The following is a 19366-nucleotide window of genomic DNA, read 5'->3' as shown; positions in this document are numbered from 1 at the left end:
CACCTACACATTGAAAACTTTTGACTGGTACTGTATGTGTTCACACACATGCACTCTTCCTTCTGATACATGCTACTCTCAAACCAAAAAGTGACAAATGTATTGGTGACTTACGTTTAACGGTTTAGTCATTTTCTGTACAATGTTGTATCTACTTGGGCATGTTAAGCTGTACTTTATCGTACAGTGGCTTCAGGTGGTAGATGCAGGTGCTCACATTCACCTTCCTTTGGTTTTGGTATTCTTTGTGGTTATTTTTACTATTGACTGGACTGTAACAAAGAGCTATATACTTATCTGGGGCTTACACTTTCCTACTCTTCCTGCTGTATACATCAGATATTTATGACAATCTGCTTCATGCACAACGGTTTGAGAGGAACCAGCATGCTGAGCAACTAGAACAGGTACATGTTAATGGATATGGTTGATCCTCTGTAGCTCAGTTGGTAGAGTATGGCGGTTGCAACGCCGGGATAGTGGGTTCGATTCCCGGGACCACCATTATGTAACATGTATACACCCATGACTAAGTCGCTTTGGATGAAAGTATCTGCTAAATGGTATTTTTTTTAAAATATTATTATTTTAAAGCATGGCATTGTTGAATACTAGTTTTTGCTTGGCTTGAAGGGCATTCTTGAACGTGCATTATTTCCCTATAACACACGGTAGAATTCAATGGCTATAGTTCTTACATGTTCTACTGTATGTTTGAGTTGCTTTTGAAAGCTAGCGCGTCATGGAGCACACCTTCCATGTTCATTCTTTTCCAGGGAACGCATAGCCCCTTGTTGATTATCCCTTAGTACATTCATGTCTATGTACATACAGTATGTGTACTATAGCATGAAAATGAATGTAATGACAGAGAACTAGGTGGTTTTTGGTGGAGATTCCTATTGTTTCCTCACTCTACAACTACATACCATAAATACTTCAAGTCAAGCAGGCGCACATTTCTTCAGGGCGTTGTCTTTTCTATGCATTTAATAGCGGACTTGCTGTGTCCTGCTGCCCTTTTTACCTTTCCTTGGTCCCTTGTGCTGTGTGACAGTATCCTAACCACCTGTCCACCTCTGTCCCCAGCTGTCCCTGCGTGTGAAGGCCCTGAAGCGTCAGCTGGACGAGAGCGAAGGCGAGGTGGAACGACTAGAGGGGGTCCGCAGGAAGGCTCTTAGGGACCTGGAGGAGCAGCAGGAGCTGCAGGAAGCACTGCAGGCCAAAGTCACAGCACTGGAGTCTGAGAAGTGAGTTCCCTGATAAATATATACACACAAACAAATTCCTTAGTATCTGCAGGCAAAAGTCACAGCACTGGAGAGTGAGCTAAAGTGAGTTCCCTCCCTGACAGATATCTATCTACAGTACATACAAGCAGTATACACCAAATGCATTCTTTAGTATCCCATACCCTCTATATGGCTGTTCTGTACAGCGTTGCATCTTGTCATACCAGTTATGCCAGAGATGATTATGTACACTGCTCAAAAAAATAAAGGGAACACTAAAATAACACATCCTAGATCTGAATGAATGAAATATTCTTATTAAATACTTTTTTCTTTACATAGTTGAATGTGCTGACAACAAAATCACACAAAAATTATCAATGGAAATCAAATTTATCAACCCATGGAGGTCTGGATTTGGAGTCACACTCAAAATTAAAGTGGAAAACCACACTACAGGCTGATCCAACTTTGATGTAATGTCCTTAAAACAAGTCAAAATGAGGCTCAGTAGTGTGTGTGGCCTCCACGTGCCTGTATGACCTCCCTACAACGCCTGGGCATGCTCCTGATGAGGTGGCGGATGGTCTCCTGAGGCATCTCCTCCCAGACCTGGACTAAAGTATCCGCCAACTCCTGGACAGTCTGTGGTGCAACGTGGCGTTGGTGGATGGAGCGAGACATGATGTCCCAGATGTGCTCAATTGGATTCAGGTCTGGGGAACGGGCGGGCCAGTCCATAGCATCAATGCCTTCCTCTTGCAGGAACTGCTGACACACTCCAGCCACATGAGGTCTAGCATTGTCTTGCATTAGGAGGCCCCCCAAAGAAATGCCACCCCACACCATGACTGACCCACCACCAAACCGGTCATGCTGGAGGATGTTGCAGGCAGCAGAACGTTCTCCACGGCGTCTCCAGACTCTGTCACGTCTGTCACCTGCTCAATGTGAACCTGCTTTCATCTGTGAAGAGCACAGGGCGCCAGTGGCGAATTTGCCAATCTTGGTGTTCTCTGGCAAATGCCAAACGTCCTGCACGGTGTTGGGCTGTAAGCACAACCCCCACCTGTGGACGTTGGGCCCTCATACCACCCTCATGGAGTCTGTTTCTGACCGTTTGAGCAGACACGTGCACATTTGTGGCCTGCTGGAGGTCATTTTGCAGGGCTCTGGCAGTGCTCCTCCTGCTCAAAGGCGGAGGTAGCGGTCCTGCTGCTGAGTTGTTGCCCTCCTACGGCCTCCTCCACGTCTCCTGCTGTACTGGCCTGTCTCCTGGTAGCGCCTCCATGCTCTGGACACTACACTGACAGACACAGCAAACCTCCTTGCCACAGCTCGCATTGATGTGCCATCCTGGATGAGCTGCACTACCTGAGCCACTTGTGTGGGTTGTAGACTCCGTCTCATGCTACCACTAGAGTGAAAGCACCGCCAGCATTCAAAAGTGACCAAAACATCAGCCAGGAAGCATAGGAACTGAGAAGTGGTCTGTAGTCACCACCTGCAGAACCACTCCTTTATTGGGGGTGTCTTGCTAATTGCCTATAATTTCCACCTGTACAACAGCATGTGAAATTTATTGTCAATCAGTGTTGCTTCCTAAGTGGACAGTTTGATTTCACAGAAGTGTGATTGACTTGGAGTTACATTGTGTTGTTTAAGTGTTCCCTTTATTTTTTTGAGCAGTGTATTATAATCCACACTCCTGTACAGACACCTTCACCAGTGTTGTCAAACCCCTCGGTGCCAGCAGGTGGTGCTTCAATGTCACTCAGCCCACTGCTCAAACTTGCTCAAATTTAGAAATACCTATTTCTTGTTTTAGTCCTCTATTGAAATGCATTAGCAGACATTGGAATGGTTCAGTGAACAACAACAAAAAAGTAACAACTACAGTCAATGAGCTAATGACAACCGTGTCTTGTTTCCTCGCTCAGGCGGAAGGTGTATCAGACGCGTCGACCTGTCCTGGGAGCCTCCAACCTCAGTTCTGAGGACGAGGACGGTTTTTTCGACAACAGCATCACATCCATCCTCACTGAGGGACAATTACATACCACCAACTGCTAGGGAGAGAGATTTTTTCATATAGTAAATTAATAGATTGAAATATAGCTGGTTAGAGGGAGGTACTCAGGACTCGACATGAAGTAGCTAACATGCCAAGCACTACGAAATTGATTTGCAGTTATTTTTCTGGTTTTATGAGAACTAGATTGCTGTGTCAGAGGTTGGTTGCCAGTACAATCAACTGTCATCCTGGCACCATCATTTCTTATTTTCTTTTGTCAGTTAAAATATGAAATATGAGATCTTTTGTAGATTGACTAAGCCAAGGGCCAAAAGAACTCTGGTCAAAAGTAGTGCACTGTATAGGGAATAGGGTGCCATTTGGGACACACTCATGAACTTGGAATCACAGGGTTTTGCTGTGCCTCAACTTGACTTTGATGTTTTATAAGAATACTTGCTTGAGTGTTTTACGGCACCTTTACACTGATGACTTGTGGTGGGATATTAAACACAGCAGAAATAATAGTGTTTCAATGCAGTACATAGTTTAAATTCTAGGCAAGCTTTTTCACATGCTCATGCGTGTTCACACGCACTCTCTCGATACTTTTTATTTTATTTAACTAGGAAAGTCAGTTAAGAACAAAGTCTTATTTACAATGACGGCCTACCAAATGGCAAAAGGCCTCCTGCGGGGTCGGGGGCTGGGATTAAAAATAAAATAGAAATATAGGACAAAACACACATAAATCGAGAGACAACACATAGATAGACCAAAGAGATACATGCTACTCTCAAACCAAAAGGTGGCAAACATATTGGTCACTGTTATGACCGTTGAGATATTTTCTGTACAATGTTGTTGTATTTACATGGGCATGTTAAGCTGTACTTTATCGTACAGTGGCTTCAGGTGGTAGATGCAGGTGCTCACATTCACCTTCCTTTGGTTTTGGTATTCTTTGTGGTTATTTTTACTATTGACTACTGTAACAAAGAGCTGTATACTTTTCTGGGGCTTACACTTTCCTACTCTTCCTGCTGTATACATCAGATATTTATGACAATCTGCTTACATGCACAATGGTTTGAATTGTGGGTGAATCCCACTCCATCTCTATTCTTTCCATTACCTCTCACTTAATAGCCTTTCTCTATCCTGTTCCTTTAAGTATTTATCTCGCTGGTCTGTGCTAATGTTTTCACTCGAATGCCTTAAAATTATTACCGTAATTGTTGTGGTTATTTATTAATACTGATGCTGTAATTGCTACTATTGTCGTTTGTAGCGTTTGTATGTTTCCTTCAGATGCAGCTAAAGGTTATTTCAAGAGTAACTTGTCAGTGCTTGAATCTGCTTTCCTACCAACAGAGTAATCATATGATTGGAAGTGCAATAGTACATTTCTTCTCATTATGTCTGCCTTTTTAGTGAATGTACAATGAACTTTTCTCCCTTAAGTACATTTGCTGAGATTTTTACTTTGAATGTGGTAGTTTTCAGATGTCTTTCTGGGGCAACTTTGCCCAGGTTATGAAGTTTCTACTGTTTATTGTAACACTTGATGTGGTAGAAATCTGCTCGAGTTCTACCAGTATTTTGACACTTTGGTATTTCAAATAAATGTTGGACCTTGTGTGGATGTGACCATAAGTTATTTTTCCATAAAGTGTAACTAATTTAATAGAGATGGTTGCCCTGCTACGCCAAGATAGCCGCGAGCCAGGCGCATCTCCCGGCTAGCAAACGAAATTACTACAACCGCAATACCTCTTTTGCCAACTGGCCTGGACCCTTTTGTCGACAGGAAGCGCCACCGTTCCACCATGACTGGTCTGCAGACGTAACTCCATCCGCTGTGCCACCAACCGGCCTTTGCCATCGGAGCAGGCGCTTCTACTATCCCCAGCCTGCTAACTTTAAACGCTGTATCTCCCGCTTGCTAGGTAGTAACGAATACCCAGCGGCTTCCCTGTTTCATCTATTGCTGTTCACTGGACCCTATGATCACTTGGCTACATAGTTGATGCCTGCTGGACTGTTCATTAATCACGGTACTCTGTTTTGTTTATTCTTTGTTTATCTGTCGGCCCCAGCCTCGAACTCAGGCCCTGTGTGTAGATAACTGACCCTCTCTGCCCATTCATCGCCATTTTACCTGTTGTTGTCTTAACGGGTAAGACAACAGCTAATCAGCTGTCTTAGCTAGCTCTCCCAATCAACACCTGTGATTGCTTTATGCCTCGCTTTAAGTCTCTCAAATGACAATATGTCTTGTATATTGTTTTAGTTTACTGCGGAGCCCCTAGTCCCACTCAACATGACTCAGATACCTCCTTTGTCCCACCTCCCACACATGTGGTGATCTGACGCAGCATAACTAGTACATCCAGAGATGCAACTTCTATTGTCACAAAATGCCTGGGTTTACCTCCACTGTACCCGCACCCCACCATACCCCTTCCTGTACATTATGCCCTGAATCTATTCTACCATGCCCAGAAACCTGCTCCTTTTATTCTCTGTCCCCAACGTCATGCCAACAGTAAAGCATCCTGAGACCATTCATGTGTGGGGTTGCTTCTCAGCCAAGGGATTGGGCTCACTCACAATTTTGCCTAAGAACACAGCCATGAATAAAGAATGTACCTACACATCCTCCGAGAGCAACTTCTCCCAACCATCCAGGAATAGTTTGGTGATGAACAATGCCTTTTCCAGCATGATGGAGCACCTTGCCATAAGTCAAAAGTGATAACTAAGTGGCTCTGAAACAAAATATTGATATTTTGGGTCCATAGCCAGGAAACTCTCCAGACCTTAATCCCATTGAGAACTTGTGGTCAATCCTCAAGAGGCGGGTGGACAAACAAAACCCCACAAACTCCAAGCATTGATTATGCAAGAATGGGCTGCCATCAGTCAGGATGTGGCCCAGAAGTTAATTGACAGCATGCCAGGGCAGATTGCAGAGGGTCAACACAGCAAATATTGACTCTTTGCATCAACTTCATGTAATTGTCAATAAAAGCCTTTGACACTTATGAAATGCTTATAATTATGCTTCAGTATCCAATAGTAACATCTGACAAATATCTAAAGACACTGAAGCAGCAAACTTTGGAAATTAATATTTGTGTCATTCTCAAAACTTTTGGCCACGACTGTACGCTTGTTTATTCCATGTGTAACTCTGTGTGTCACAGTTGTAAACGAGAACTTGTTCTCAACTAGCATACCTGGTTAAATAAAGGTGAAATAAATACAATTTAAAAAATGAATCAGAGTTTCTACGCTATCCATGACCATGAAAAACTGTCACCAGTTTCCCTTTAAGTGATAACGCCTGAGAAGCCGGTGTTTGGAGGATATTGGCACAGATGTTAGGCCAAAGACGAAAAGTGTGTTTGTAAATTCAATCTAGAGTGCACTTTGAGTACGCTCTGGGCATTCACTTCACTCTAATCATATATTAGTACTGGTATTAATTAATTTTGTTATTTTCATGTCTTAAATACTAGTTATGTGTTTAGGCTGCAATTCTTAATGTTGTGGTGAATGCTGGCACATTCAGGTGTAAGATGATATTCCATGTTTCATTTTCTGCACTCAGTATTCCTCTGGCATGGGTGCCAATATTTCATCATGGGAGCACATGGTGGTTAGGCTCCGTATACATCACCTAGGTGGATGTTGTGTTATTCATGCATTGGCTGACTATGTTCTGTATCATCTGCACATAGTGTTATGGCATGGTTGCTATTATTGCAAGAGCACACAGTGAGGTTGTGGGTACTTAGAGGGCAACACTAGCTATTCCTTCCATAGCATATGCTGGAGCATTGCAGTACGACAGCACATCATTTTAGGAGAGTGGAAAGCAAGTTTATGTGCATTTTATCATGCATGCTTGTACAGTGCGTGTGCAGGCATCTTATATCCTGATGCAGCTCACTGAGCCTGACTCAAATCTACCAACTTGTGCTGGTCCAAACGTGTGGGCGCTACATGAAATGTTCAGCAGTCAAGTTGCGTGATATCTTGTGCTACTCTCAAATGGCGTTAGTCTGTCGTCGGCTAAACATTTACTGGGTCTTTTTATGACGAGCATATTTTAGTTGTCACCCTGGACCTTAGTGGGGAAGCTGACGCATTTGGCTGTTCGACGACTAATCAAGGCTTACTATAGTTTCAGCGTGTTGGATGGGCTGTTGATACTAGCATTACCTACACCCGCTTGCTAAACACTCACATGGCAATCAGTGTTGGCGATCAAGCGTTCATTGCCTCTTATGGAAAGATCTGTTAGAGCTTATTCAGACACTCTTATATGCAAGCTTATCTAGTACTCTATGGGGTCTATTTATTTCATTATCAGGTTATAATTTATTCTTCTCTCATGGCTTGCCAGGATATAATAATAAACATTAGCCTTTAGCTCAAGTAGACTATTTGTAGGTCTAGGTTTGGATTATCAGGTCACTCTCACAGTGCATGCTGAAGATGCATCTGCTACTGTTAAGCAATTTCAGTTTGTTAGCATAAAACATACATTATTACTATGTGATGGTATATCATGGCTGAGCTGTGCCGCTCTGCTTCAGTCTACTGTATGGTCTTCTCTCTACTATGCCGGCTGTTATAGAACCACGTGCCTTTTCTATTCCAATTTCAGTCAGGCAAATGATGCCTTATCAGGCGCAAATAGCAGGGATTCAGTTCATATTGGGCGTCAGGACCCTTCAGCATGCAGTCTGTTCAAGAATCCATCTGCCTGCCTACTCTTCATGGCCTACGGAGAAGGAACAAACATGCACTTCAGAGTATCTCTCTCTCTCTCTCTCGGTAGCACAAGTTTGAGCATGTTTAAGGCAACGGTGTTGAGTTTACATTACTCTTTTCCAGAGGTCCATATGATGGCTTTAGGCGTTCTTCAGTCTGAATACACTAAATGTTCTTTCCCTTTTTTTATTTTGCATGATCTCTTAAATTCTGTTTGCATTATGGCCTCTCATGTGGAACATTGTCATCATCACCATAATTAACACTGATTTGTCCTCATGTTATGCTGCCTGCATGCTGAGCTCGGGCAGCACTCGACGAACCTCTGTCCATCATTGATGCTGGTTACCAATGACAAGATACTGGATCACGGCTCTGGTTCCTTCGTCAGCGCTGACGGCTAGCTCTGAGCTATTGGCGCCCAATTCTGCATCTGCTACTGCTCCTCAATTGATCCTGGCTTCACTCTGATCCTCTGGTGTTACAATTTATTCTGAGGATTGCGAAACCTACCGGAGTTCTTGCGGGATTGCTATATGATCATGATTCTGTCAGCCAGTGGACCATTAGCTACTTTGCATAGGTAGAATATCCTCATACACCAAGATGACGGCTTCTTCCACCTCATGGGCTTCAAAATTGCAATCTTCGGGCAATGACAAGAGGTTACCCACTCTATGCAACAAAAAAAAATATTAATGTTGAGGGAAGGGCGTTTTGGCTCGTACAATTATTTTAATTAGAAGCAGCTGCTTATGGCTTTCTCCTGGTATTTTACGGTTGGGGAATACAATTCATATTAATTTCTTTAATAATTGCATGATCTCACGATTTATTTTCATTGATTTATGGCCACTCGCATGTTCATTGTTGGTAAAGCATTCCCAAACTAATAGGAAGGGTAATGGTAGGCCAGGTATCCTTGCTCAAACTAGCGCTGCTTTCTGTCCTGTCTTCCATGTTAAGCTACCTGCAATGGCGACCGCTGTTCACGTCAGGCGATCCATCTAATCATCACTAATGACGCGATACTGGTTTTCGCCACAGCTCGGTCTCTGCTGACGCTGCGGGGTATCTCCTGAGCTATACCCAGCCATTCATTTCGCATCGGCGCTGCTTTGACGGCTTCTCTATCTGTCCCTGCATCCACACTAGGGTGGCTGGGTCTACACTGCTACGTGGCATATTATCACGTGCCAAGATGAACATTCTACCTAGAATTCTTTTGCGTGATACGATTACTGTACGTGGTCATTCGATAATATTTAAACGGTGCTTCTGCCGTAGACTTGCATTATTTACAAACAGGTACAAGGAAATTAATAAAGAATGGAAATATTTACAAGTATCGACTGACAGCGACTCAATGTAGTCGGAGGTGCAATCCGCCCACACTTGTCGCTGCTAAACTCCAACGTATGTTGTTGAGTGTAGTCAGCTAAAATGTAAAGCAAGTGATAAAATGCTTAAACACACAGACATGCAAGAATGGAAAGTTCAACACAGACTCAAAGAAACTCATGCAAACGCATAGAGAGACTAAATTCACATACTGGTACACACACATTCTTGGACACCGTGACATGTTTTGCTTGCACAGTCCTGTTTACACTGCACATCTCACGACAGAGGGCTATTATATAAAGATGCTTCATTAATCACGTATGTGACAGAACCACATTCTGCACCATGGCGATACCACTGCCACCATGTAGCGATGGAACGCCTTTGATTTGATCACGTTTTAACTCTTCCTTTAGCAGGTATAAAAACTGAAAACAGCCTAACGAGCCAATTTACAGCTTGTTTCAAGGGATGTTTTAAGAGACACAGACGCTCTCAAACAAAGGCACCTACGCACTCCTCACGTCAATAAAGTTCGAAACCAAGTATGAAAGCTCCTTTTGAATTATTAATACATTGGACACTTAGAAACACCATGGACTCAAATAATTTGACAGGTGCCTTTAGTCCCTCTGACACTCAACTCCGCTGACAACGTGACAGTAAAAGAAAAAAGAAAAGCCTTGCCTTTACAGTGGCCTTCCAACCCTGACCTTTATCTTTACCAGGCCTATCTGAATATGGCCAGTCTATAACCACGTTAAATCCTCTTAAGGATAGAACCCTTTTTTCAATTATGAAAAAAAGTACCATTGTATTTCTGTTCAAAATGTATCAAGTCTTCCCAAATGTGCCTAATTAGTCAATATATACATTTAAGTACATATCTGTGCACTCCCCTCAAACAATCGCATGGTATGTTTTCACTGTAATAGCTACTGTAAATTGGACAGTGCAGTTAGAAATGTAAGTTTTCTGCCCAAATAAGATGTATATGTCCTGGGAAATGTTGTTGTTACTTCATGCTAATCACGTAAGTGCACGTTAGCTCAACCGTCCTGAGGGTGGGACACCGATCCTTAAGAGGCTGGCTATTTCTTCTCCCATCTACTGTGTTCACCAGTGCACCGTCATTCTTCTCCCTGTAGGGGGAGCTAGTCCTGTCTGGGTTGTAGGTGGGAGCTGCATAGTCTGGTGGAACAGGGCTGGGCTGGTGACTGAGCCTCGCCCTGCCATGTAAGGCAAGACAGTAGGTTCCCATACTACAGTAGGTTCCCATACTGTGTCTCACACACACCGACAGACACACAGTCGCAACAGTCAGATCACCGTCAGGAAGGCCCGCGGACACCTGCTCTGATACAGGTACATTGAAAATGGGTGGCTTGTGGGCTTGTGAGACAGGTAGAGGTAAAGCTACTCTAGACTAGTGTGCTGACACAGTTTAAAGTAGAGCTCTGGTGTGTTTCTATATAAAGCGTTGTTTGCTTTCTGTTTGTATTACAGTAATAGTGTTAACCTGTGATTTAGATGTAAAGGTACTTTATTATTGTAGTAGTGGTGAGAGATTTTAAATTAGTTATTCTCAGGTGTGTTTGTATGTAAACGTTTGATTGCTCTTAGACAAGGAGACAATGGTTTTTGATATTGACTTCATATATCAGTAATCGTGTTAACCTGTGACTGAGAGCATATTTTAATGCCGAGTTGTCATATAAGAAGTTCCTCTAATGTAAGCAGCAATGCTAACATTCCGGGATGGTTGAATATATAGTGTATGATGATGAGTTCATTTTGTTTCCATAACCAGAATTTGTATAGATGGGATTAGTCAATGTGGCTCTGTTGAATTTCCCCAAGTATAATTTATTGTATCCATTGTCAGGAGAGAGAGATTATATATATTAGTACCAGTCAAAGGTTTTGACACACCTACTCATTTAAGGGTTTTTCTTTATTTTCTAGATTGTAGAATAATAGTGAAGGCATCAAAACTATGAAATAACACATATGGAATCATGTAGTAACCAAAAGTGTTAAACATACCAATATATATTTTGTATTTGAGATTCTTCAAAGTAGCCACCCTTTGCCTTGTTGACAGCTTTGCACACACTTGGCATTCTCTCAACCAACTTCATGAGGAATGCTTTTCCAACATTCTTGTAGGGGTTCCCACATATGCTGAGCACTTGTTGGCTGCTTTTCCTCGTACCTGCGGTCCAACTCATTCCAAACCATATGTAGGGTTGAGGTCGGGTGATTGTGGAGGCCAGGTCATCTGATGCAGCACTCATCACTCTCCTCCTTGGTAAAAAAAAGCCCTTACACAGCCTGAAGGTGTGTTTTGGGTAATTGTCCTGTTGAAAAACAAATGATAGTCCCATTGAGGGCAAACCAGATGGGATGGCGTATTGCTGCAAAATGCTATGGTAGCCATGCTGGTTAAGTGTGCCCTGAATTCTAAATAAATCAGACGGTGTCACCAGCAAAGCACCATCACACCGCCGCCTCCATGCTTCACGGTGGGAACCACACATGCGGAGATCATCCATTCACCTACACTTACGTTTGGGGGTGGGGGAGTTTTGCCCGGGCTAAAGACAGCTATATCGGTCTGCTAATACAGGACTAGTAAAGGCCTAGTGCACTACTTTTTCAGGGGGTGCTGCACCCTCAGCACCCCTACTACCCGCAAGTATGGAACGACCCAGTAGCAAAGTAGTATTAGCTAAGCCGAATGTTCAGATATTACAGATGCTGTATATTAATTTGATCCTTGTTCCAGGAAATGCAAACTTGTAGTGTATTCCAGGTTTAAAAAGACTTCTATGGTTTGTAATTTCCACTTTAAATTTCAGACATCATTTGCCCTAACGAAAAATGTATCAACCCCTACAAAAAACATCCATGAATTATAATCCACATAATAATTCCCATTTCCTGCTGTGAAAAACTGGGTCAAATTAAGGTACGGTATGTGTACTTTAGAAGATATTTGTAAAATAATTTTGTGTATCCCTTAAACAGCAATAAATTGTTAATGTATGTATTGTGCCTGTGCTTTTGGATAGAATCACAAAAGGGAGTTCCAGATCATTTTCATGGCTTACCTAGGATGTGATTCAGTATTGGGGCTCCCAAGTGGCGCAGCGGTTGAAGGCTAGAGGCATCGCTACAGACACACTGGTTAGAATCCAGGCTGTATCACAACCGGCCGTGATTGGGAGTCCCATAGGGCAGCGCACAATTGGCCCAGCATCGTCCAGGTTTGGCCGGTGTAGGCCGTCGTTGTAAATACGAATTTGTTCTTAACTGACTTGCCTAGTTAAATAAAATAAAAATTATATTCTTGTGCTGTTGTAAACCATTTAGTTTTGGCTAAAGAATGGAGCGTCACACTTATGAACAGCATGGTTTTTCTGACTTGAGATGAGTGTGTATAACTCCTGCGTACATGTAAATTTGCCATTGCTTTTAATAGCCCAATATGAAGAGTTTGAGTAATTTGCTACTAATTTAAGAGCCCGGCTAACACATTTGGTTCCTTGGAAGTTGTGGGAACATATGTTTTTGGTTTCCCATTGGTTCTGTGAATGAAGCCGTAAGTTTCCTCACTGATAACTTTTTTTTAAATGTTCTGAGAATGGAAGTGAACATCATGTTTCAGCAAGACTTTTAATAATACTGCTAGCTTAGGTTAACTGTTTTGAACTCCAAGCAGACATGGAAATTCCTTTGCTTAGGCATTAATCATACAAACACATTGTTTTGGGGATTGTGACACTGCATCAGTGAGATTCAAACCTATGATATTCTGTTATCTGTCCATGGAACTAGTCCAATATGCCACCAGGATGGAGCAAGTACGCCATGTTTTTTAAACTCATAAGAAAACTGCTCATTTTAGTTTATTCAAACCATAGAGATTAGATAGAGGACTAATCTTTATCTGTGCCATTTATAGCGTCTGTAACAGCACGGGCAGCGCCATTGAGTCTATCTCCATTTTGAAGCAGTCAATTTTCTTCACGATTGGCTGATCCCTCCTGATGACCCGGTTGACACCAACAGGGTCACCAGGAGGGATCAGCCAAAGAAGTTGGAAGTCCCACCCAGTTGACTATATTTAAATGGTCGAAGCCCTCAATGGCGTTGCCCATGCTAAAATGTCCTTTGGGCCACTAGAGGCCTCTATCATTTTCTATGATTCAAACAGACCCCATTTCAAAGGAAACAAGCACTAATTTCCGCTGTGGCCAATTAGGGAGTGAGGCCAACACACCTGAACACACATAACAGGATAGTTTGTTGATACTGAAACCGGGATATACATTACTGGAACGGTCTATGAACATTACTAAAGTTTTCTTGTGGTTTCCATGGAAAGTTTTCTTAATAACGTTCTTGGAAAAATTTGAGAACATGACTCTAAATAGAAACATGAGGAAACCTGTAGGAAACGCCATGCTGAAGTACTGAAATTACCACAGAAGAACTGCCCGTAATCTAAGGACCTGAAGCCAGGATATGCATATTCTTGATACCATTTTAAAGGAAACACTTTGAAGTTTGTGGAAATGTGAAATTATTGTAGGAGAATATAACACATTAGATCTGGTAAAGGATAATGCACCCCATTCCCCCCCCCCCCCCATTTTCCATCCAATTCGCTTTATTTTTGTAATACATTACACTTGATCATTCTTGAATAAGTACCTCCATTTCTTTTTGTTATTCCTCTAACCTATTTTGTGCCTCTATAGTACAGTTTCCATTACCATCTACTTGCGCTGTTACTTCCTCTATTTCCTTTATTAGTCTCTCTTTTGACCTAAACTGCTTTTGTTTTCATGAGTATTGTATTGAAAGTGTCCCATACAATAAGGGGATCTGCTGTACCTATGTTGTACAAAAAAAAAGTAAATTCTGAATTATTTTGTTAAGAACAAATTGTCATCCAATAGGCTTTGATTACATTTCCAATATCCCTGGCCACGTGGAAATTCTGTAAGAGTTAACTGGAGGCCAATTAGTTGGTGTTCCGATCTCATTTGATCTCCTAATAATAATTTTTTTAAACTTTTGATGCCAGCAAGAACGAGATTAGGAAGTAATCAAGATGGCTAGCTTGATTTAAGCCTCCTCCATGTATATCTCACGAGGTCAGGGTTTTTCAATTGTTTATGCACAAGTTCTAATGTATCCATGATCTTTATCTCCTTAAGTGCTTGAGGGTGATAGTTTGTAGAATGATTTCCTTTGCGATCCATTGAGGGACTTAAAACCGTATTATAATCTCCCACCATAATAATAGATTATTCCGTTGCTTGTGAGCTCAATAGATTATTATATATATATTTTGGAAAAAGTGTGGATCATTATTTGGCCCATATAGATTAATTAGCCAGATCTGTTTTTGATCCAATAGCAAATTTAAAATAATCCATCTTCCTTGCATATCAGTTTGCACAGTTTGCACAATCGGATAAAAATATATATTATTTTGTATAATCACCCCTTTTGAGTTTTTGACCATGACAAAAATATATTTCTCCCTCCCAGTCTTTTTCCACCCAAACTCATCTATATTTGTTGAATGATTTTCCTGTAAACAATAGATATTATATTCTTTCTCTTTTAGCCATGTAAAAATGTATCTTTTATTTAACCATTATTTTACCAGGTAAATTGACTGAAAACACATTCTCATTTACAGCAACAATTTGGGGTATGGTTACAGAGATGAATGAGTCAATTATAAGCTGGAGATGATTAGGTGACCATGATGGTATGAGGGACAGCTTGGGAATTTAGCCAGGACACCAGGGTTAACATCCCTACTCTTATGATAAGTGCCATGGGAGCTTTAGTGACCACAGAGAGTCAGGACACCCATTTAACGTCCCATCCGAAAGATAGCACCCTACAGTGTCCCTGGGACATTTTTTTAGACCTGAAGAAAGAGTGCCTCCTCCTGGCCCTCCAACACCATCTGGTCTTCCATCTAGGGACCAACCAGGACCAACCCTGCTTAGCTTCAGAAGCAAGCCAGCAGTGGGATGCAGGGTGGTATGCAGCTAAGCCATTACATTCATAACTTGCTATACTTATTTCCCCACTTACCATAATGATACCCAGTTTCAATTATACTTACCACAACCAATGTTTGTAAACGTACCATTAAAAAGCACAATGATGATTAAGTGTCAATATTGCTGTACCATAATAATTTCCACTGTTAAAATCTTTACTTAATACCCATCCCGGATCCGGGAGCATCCTCATCAAAAAAGCTGACTAGCATAGCCTAGCCTAACGGGACAGGGATATTATATAACATAATTTTCATGAAATCACAAGTCCAATACAGCAAATGAAAGATAAATATATCCAGCCATCATTTCCGATTTTTAAAATGTTTTACAGCGAAAACACTATGTATTTATATTAGCTAACCACAATAGCCAAACACACAACGACATATTTTCACCATGTTTCCACCGCATAGGTAGCTTTCACAAAACCCACAAATAGAGATATAATTAATCACTAACCTTGAACAACTTCATCAGATGACAGTCTTATAACATCATGTTATACAATACATTTATGTTTTGTTCGAAAATGTGCATATTTATAGCTACAAATACTGGTTATACATTGAATAAGTAGCAACAATTCACCAACATCTCTGGAGATATTTTGGACAGTCACCTAATCAAAGAACTCATCATAAACTTTACTAAAAAATATATGTTGTACAGCAAATGAAAGATACACTGGTTCTTAATGCAACCGCTGTGTTAGATTTTTTTTAAATAACTTTACTACAACATACAAAATGCATTATTGTGAGACAGCGCTCACCTACTCTCCGCCGAGTTGGAGTCCAACATATTACACAGAAATACGAAATAACATCATAAATTGTCTTACTTTTGCTGGGCTTCAATCAAAATGTTGTGCAAGGAGTCCTATTTCCAGAATAAGTCGTTGTTTGGTTTTAGAATGTCCATTTCTTCTGTCGAATTAGCAACCTTGGCTAGCATTGTGGCGCGAACATGCCCATCTTCTCTTTGCGCAAAGAACGGAAAATTCCAAAAGTCCCAATAAACGTTGAATAAACTGATCAAACTCGGTTGAAAAATCCTACTTTATGATGTTTTTCTCATATGTATTAAATCAGAGCCGGAGCAATTCGTTGTGTATACCGAACGCTTTTCAGAAGACAATGTTGAGGTCCCCCACGCGCTGTCGAAAACAAACAAAATACCGGACCTGTCACTCCAAAAGCTCTTATTCGGCCTCACATTAAGCTAGACACCCCATTCAACCTTCTACTGCCTGTTGACATCTAGGGGAAGGCGTATGAAGTGCATACATATCGATAAATAAAAGCCAGTTGAATAGGCAGGCCCTGAAACAGAGCCTCGTTTTCAGATTTTTCACTTCCTGTATGGAAGTTTGCTGCCAAATGAGTTCTGTTTTACTCACAGATATAATTCAAACAGTTTTAGAAACTTCTGAGTGTTTTCTATCCAATAGTAATAATAATATGCATATTGTATGATCTAGATCAGAGTACGAGGCCGTTTAATTTGGGCACGATTTCTTCCCAAGTGAAAACAGCGCCCCCCTATTCACAAGACGTTTTTAAGCATACTGTAGCTGCAACTTTGAAACCTCCAATTGTCCTAATATTCCACACACTAAAATCTCCCCCATATCTAGGTCTGTTGTTACTAAGACAATCAGACCATCTCCCTGACTCATGATGCACCTTTGCGTCCTAAGGCAAACCCTTGGCCGCCGATTGGTGTTGGCTAGAGGGAAATTTGGGCAGTCCTATGATAACATAATTATCTATGAGGATACCGAAGCTGATGGCTGTGCCAGAGCCGACCGCAAGTCAACCCCGGGCACTCCCTTATGTGAAGGGAAACTCAAGTTCAACTCACAATCGATTCCGACACAGCCACACCACGACAGCCAAGAACACATGCAGTACTGACAATCCAGAGCGAGTAAACCTGTAAAACCAACCCTCTCTCCACCCTACACATCATGTTTTTTATTCCAGGGTCGTTGCCCTATCACCTTGGCTGTTTTACAGCTTGGCCTATATCATTAGGATAAAGAATATAAAAGGTAGCATAACTAGCTTATATAGAAATATATAATATACCTTTCTCTCGCTTAGAGAAGTGCTTCCATATGCCAATTACCATTAACTTGAATCACTTTATCCCAGTGTTAACCAGCCCACACACACTAGAGACAACAACCCGGTTGACAATATCTAATCCATCCATTTGCCTGTGTGTATCAGAAGAATAATCATTCCTTACATTTTTTATGTTGAGATTAATTGTTTTTAAAATGTAAAAGGGTAATACCAATTATTTTATAATAATACAGGCCTATTCCAATAGAGAACCTAGGCAGGTTTTTAATTATGTAATCCTTTATCCTAGCCATATAATACATCTATTCATATTTATTACGTTTTATCGTAAAAGCTAATCATTCCGATTCACATCGGCGAACAAGGGACGCACTATATAACAGTTTTTAAGTCATTGTATACCCGAGCTCTACAATTAGGATATACAGTTGAAGTCGGAAGTTTACATACACATAGGTTGGAGTCATTAACTCGTTTTTCAACCACTCCACAAATTTCTTGTTAGGACATCTACTTGGTGCATGACACAAGTCATTTTTCCAACAGTTGTTTACAGACAGATTACTGCACTTATGATTCACTGTATCACAATTCCGGTGGGTCAGAAGTTTACATACACTAAGTTGACTGTGCCTTTAAACAGCTTGGAAAATTCTAGAAAATTATGTCATGGCTTTAGAAGCTTCTGATAAGCTAATTGACATCATTTGAGTCAATTGGAGGTGTACCTGTAGATGTATTTCAAGGCCTACCTTCAAACTCAGTGCCTATTTGCTTGACATCATGGGAAAATCAAAAATCAGCCAAGACCCCAGAATTTTTTTTGTAGACCTCCACTACTCTGGAAATTGCTCCCAAGGATGAACCAAATGCCTGAAGGTACCACGTTCATCTGTACAAACAATAGTATGCAAGTATAAACACCATGGGACCACGCAGCCGTCATACCACTCAGGAAGTAGACGCGTTCTGTCTCCTAGAGATGAACGTACTTTGGTGCGAAAAGTGCAAATCAATTCCAGAACAACAGCAAAGGACCTTGTGAAGATGCTGGAGGAAACCGGTACAAAAGTATCTGTATTCACAGTAAAACGAGTCCTATATCGACATAACCTGAAAGGCCGCTCAGCAAGGAAGAAGCCACTGCTCCTGAACCGCCATTAAAAAGCCAGACTACGGTTTGCAACTGCTCATGGGGACAAAGATCATACTTTTTGGAGAAATGTCCTCTGGTCTGATGAAACAAAAATAGAACTGTTTGGCCATAATGACCATCGTTATGTTTGGAGGGAAAAGGGGGAGGCTTGCAAGCCGAAGAACACCATCCTAACCGTGAAGCACGGGTGGTGGCACCATCATGTTGTGGGGATGCTTTGCTGCGGGATGGACTGGTGCACTTCACAAAATAGATGGCATCATGAGGCAGGAAAATGATGTGGATATATTGAAGCAACATCTCAAGACATCAGTCAGGAAGTTAAAGCTTGGTCGCAAATGGGTCTTCCAAATGGACAATGACCCCAAACATACTTCCAAAGTTGTGGCAAAATAGCTTAAGGACAACAAAGTCAAGGTATTGGAGTGGCCATCACAAAGCCCTGACCTCAATCCTATAGAAATTGCAGAACTGAAAAAGCATGTGCTAGCAAGGAGGCCTACACACCTGACTCAGTTACACGAGCTCTGTCAGGAGGAATGGGCCCAAATTCACCCAACTTATTGTGGGAAGCTTGTGGAAGGCTACCCAAAACGTTTGACCCAAGTTAAACAATTTATAGGCAATGCTACCAAATACTAATTGAG

At 41.5% G+C, this 19366-nt stretch overlaps 1 protein-coding gene across 2 annotated transcripts in view; it reads left to right on the top strand.

The window, feature by feature from the left end:
• Positions 1 to 4885, top strand: part of cgnb (cingulin b) — a 61670-nt gene extending 56785 nt beyond the window's left edge. For both annotated transcript variants that reach the window (XM_055875853.1, XM_055875851.1), the window contains 2 exons: positions 1090 to 1250; positions 3173 to 4885. In XM_055875853.1, the coding sequence (XP_055731828.1) occupies positions 1090 to 1250; positions 3173 to 3305 (294 nt within the window). In that variant the 3' untranslated portion in view covers positions 3306 to 4885. The remainder of the gene's footprint in view (positions 1 to 1089; positions 1251 to 3172) is intronic.
• Positions 4886 to 19366: the final 14481 nt, after the last annotated feature.

Source organism: Salvelinus fontinalis, chromosome 22 (assembly GCF_029448725.1).
Source record: "Salvelinus fontinalis isolate EN_2023a chromosome 22, ASM2944872v1, whole genome shotgun sequence".
In the NCBI taxonomy this organism is placed as follows: Eukaryota; Metazoa; Chordata; class Actinopteri; order Salmoniformes; family Salmonidae; genus Salvelinus; species Salvelinus fontinalis.
Note: the sequence above shows the minus strand (reverse complement) of the source record. Positions and strands in the feature narration are given on the sequence as shown.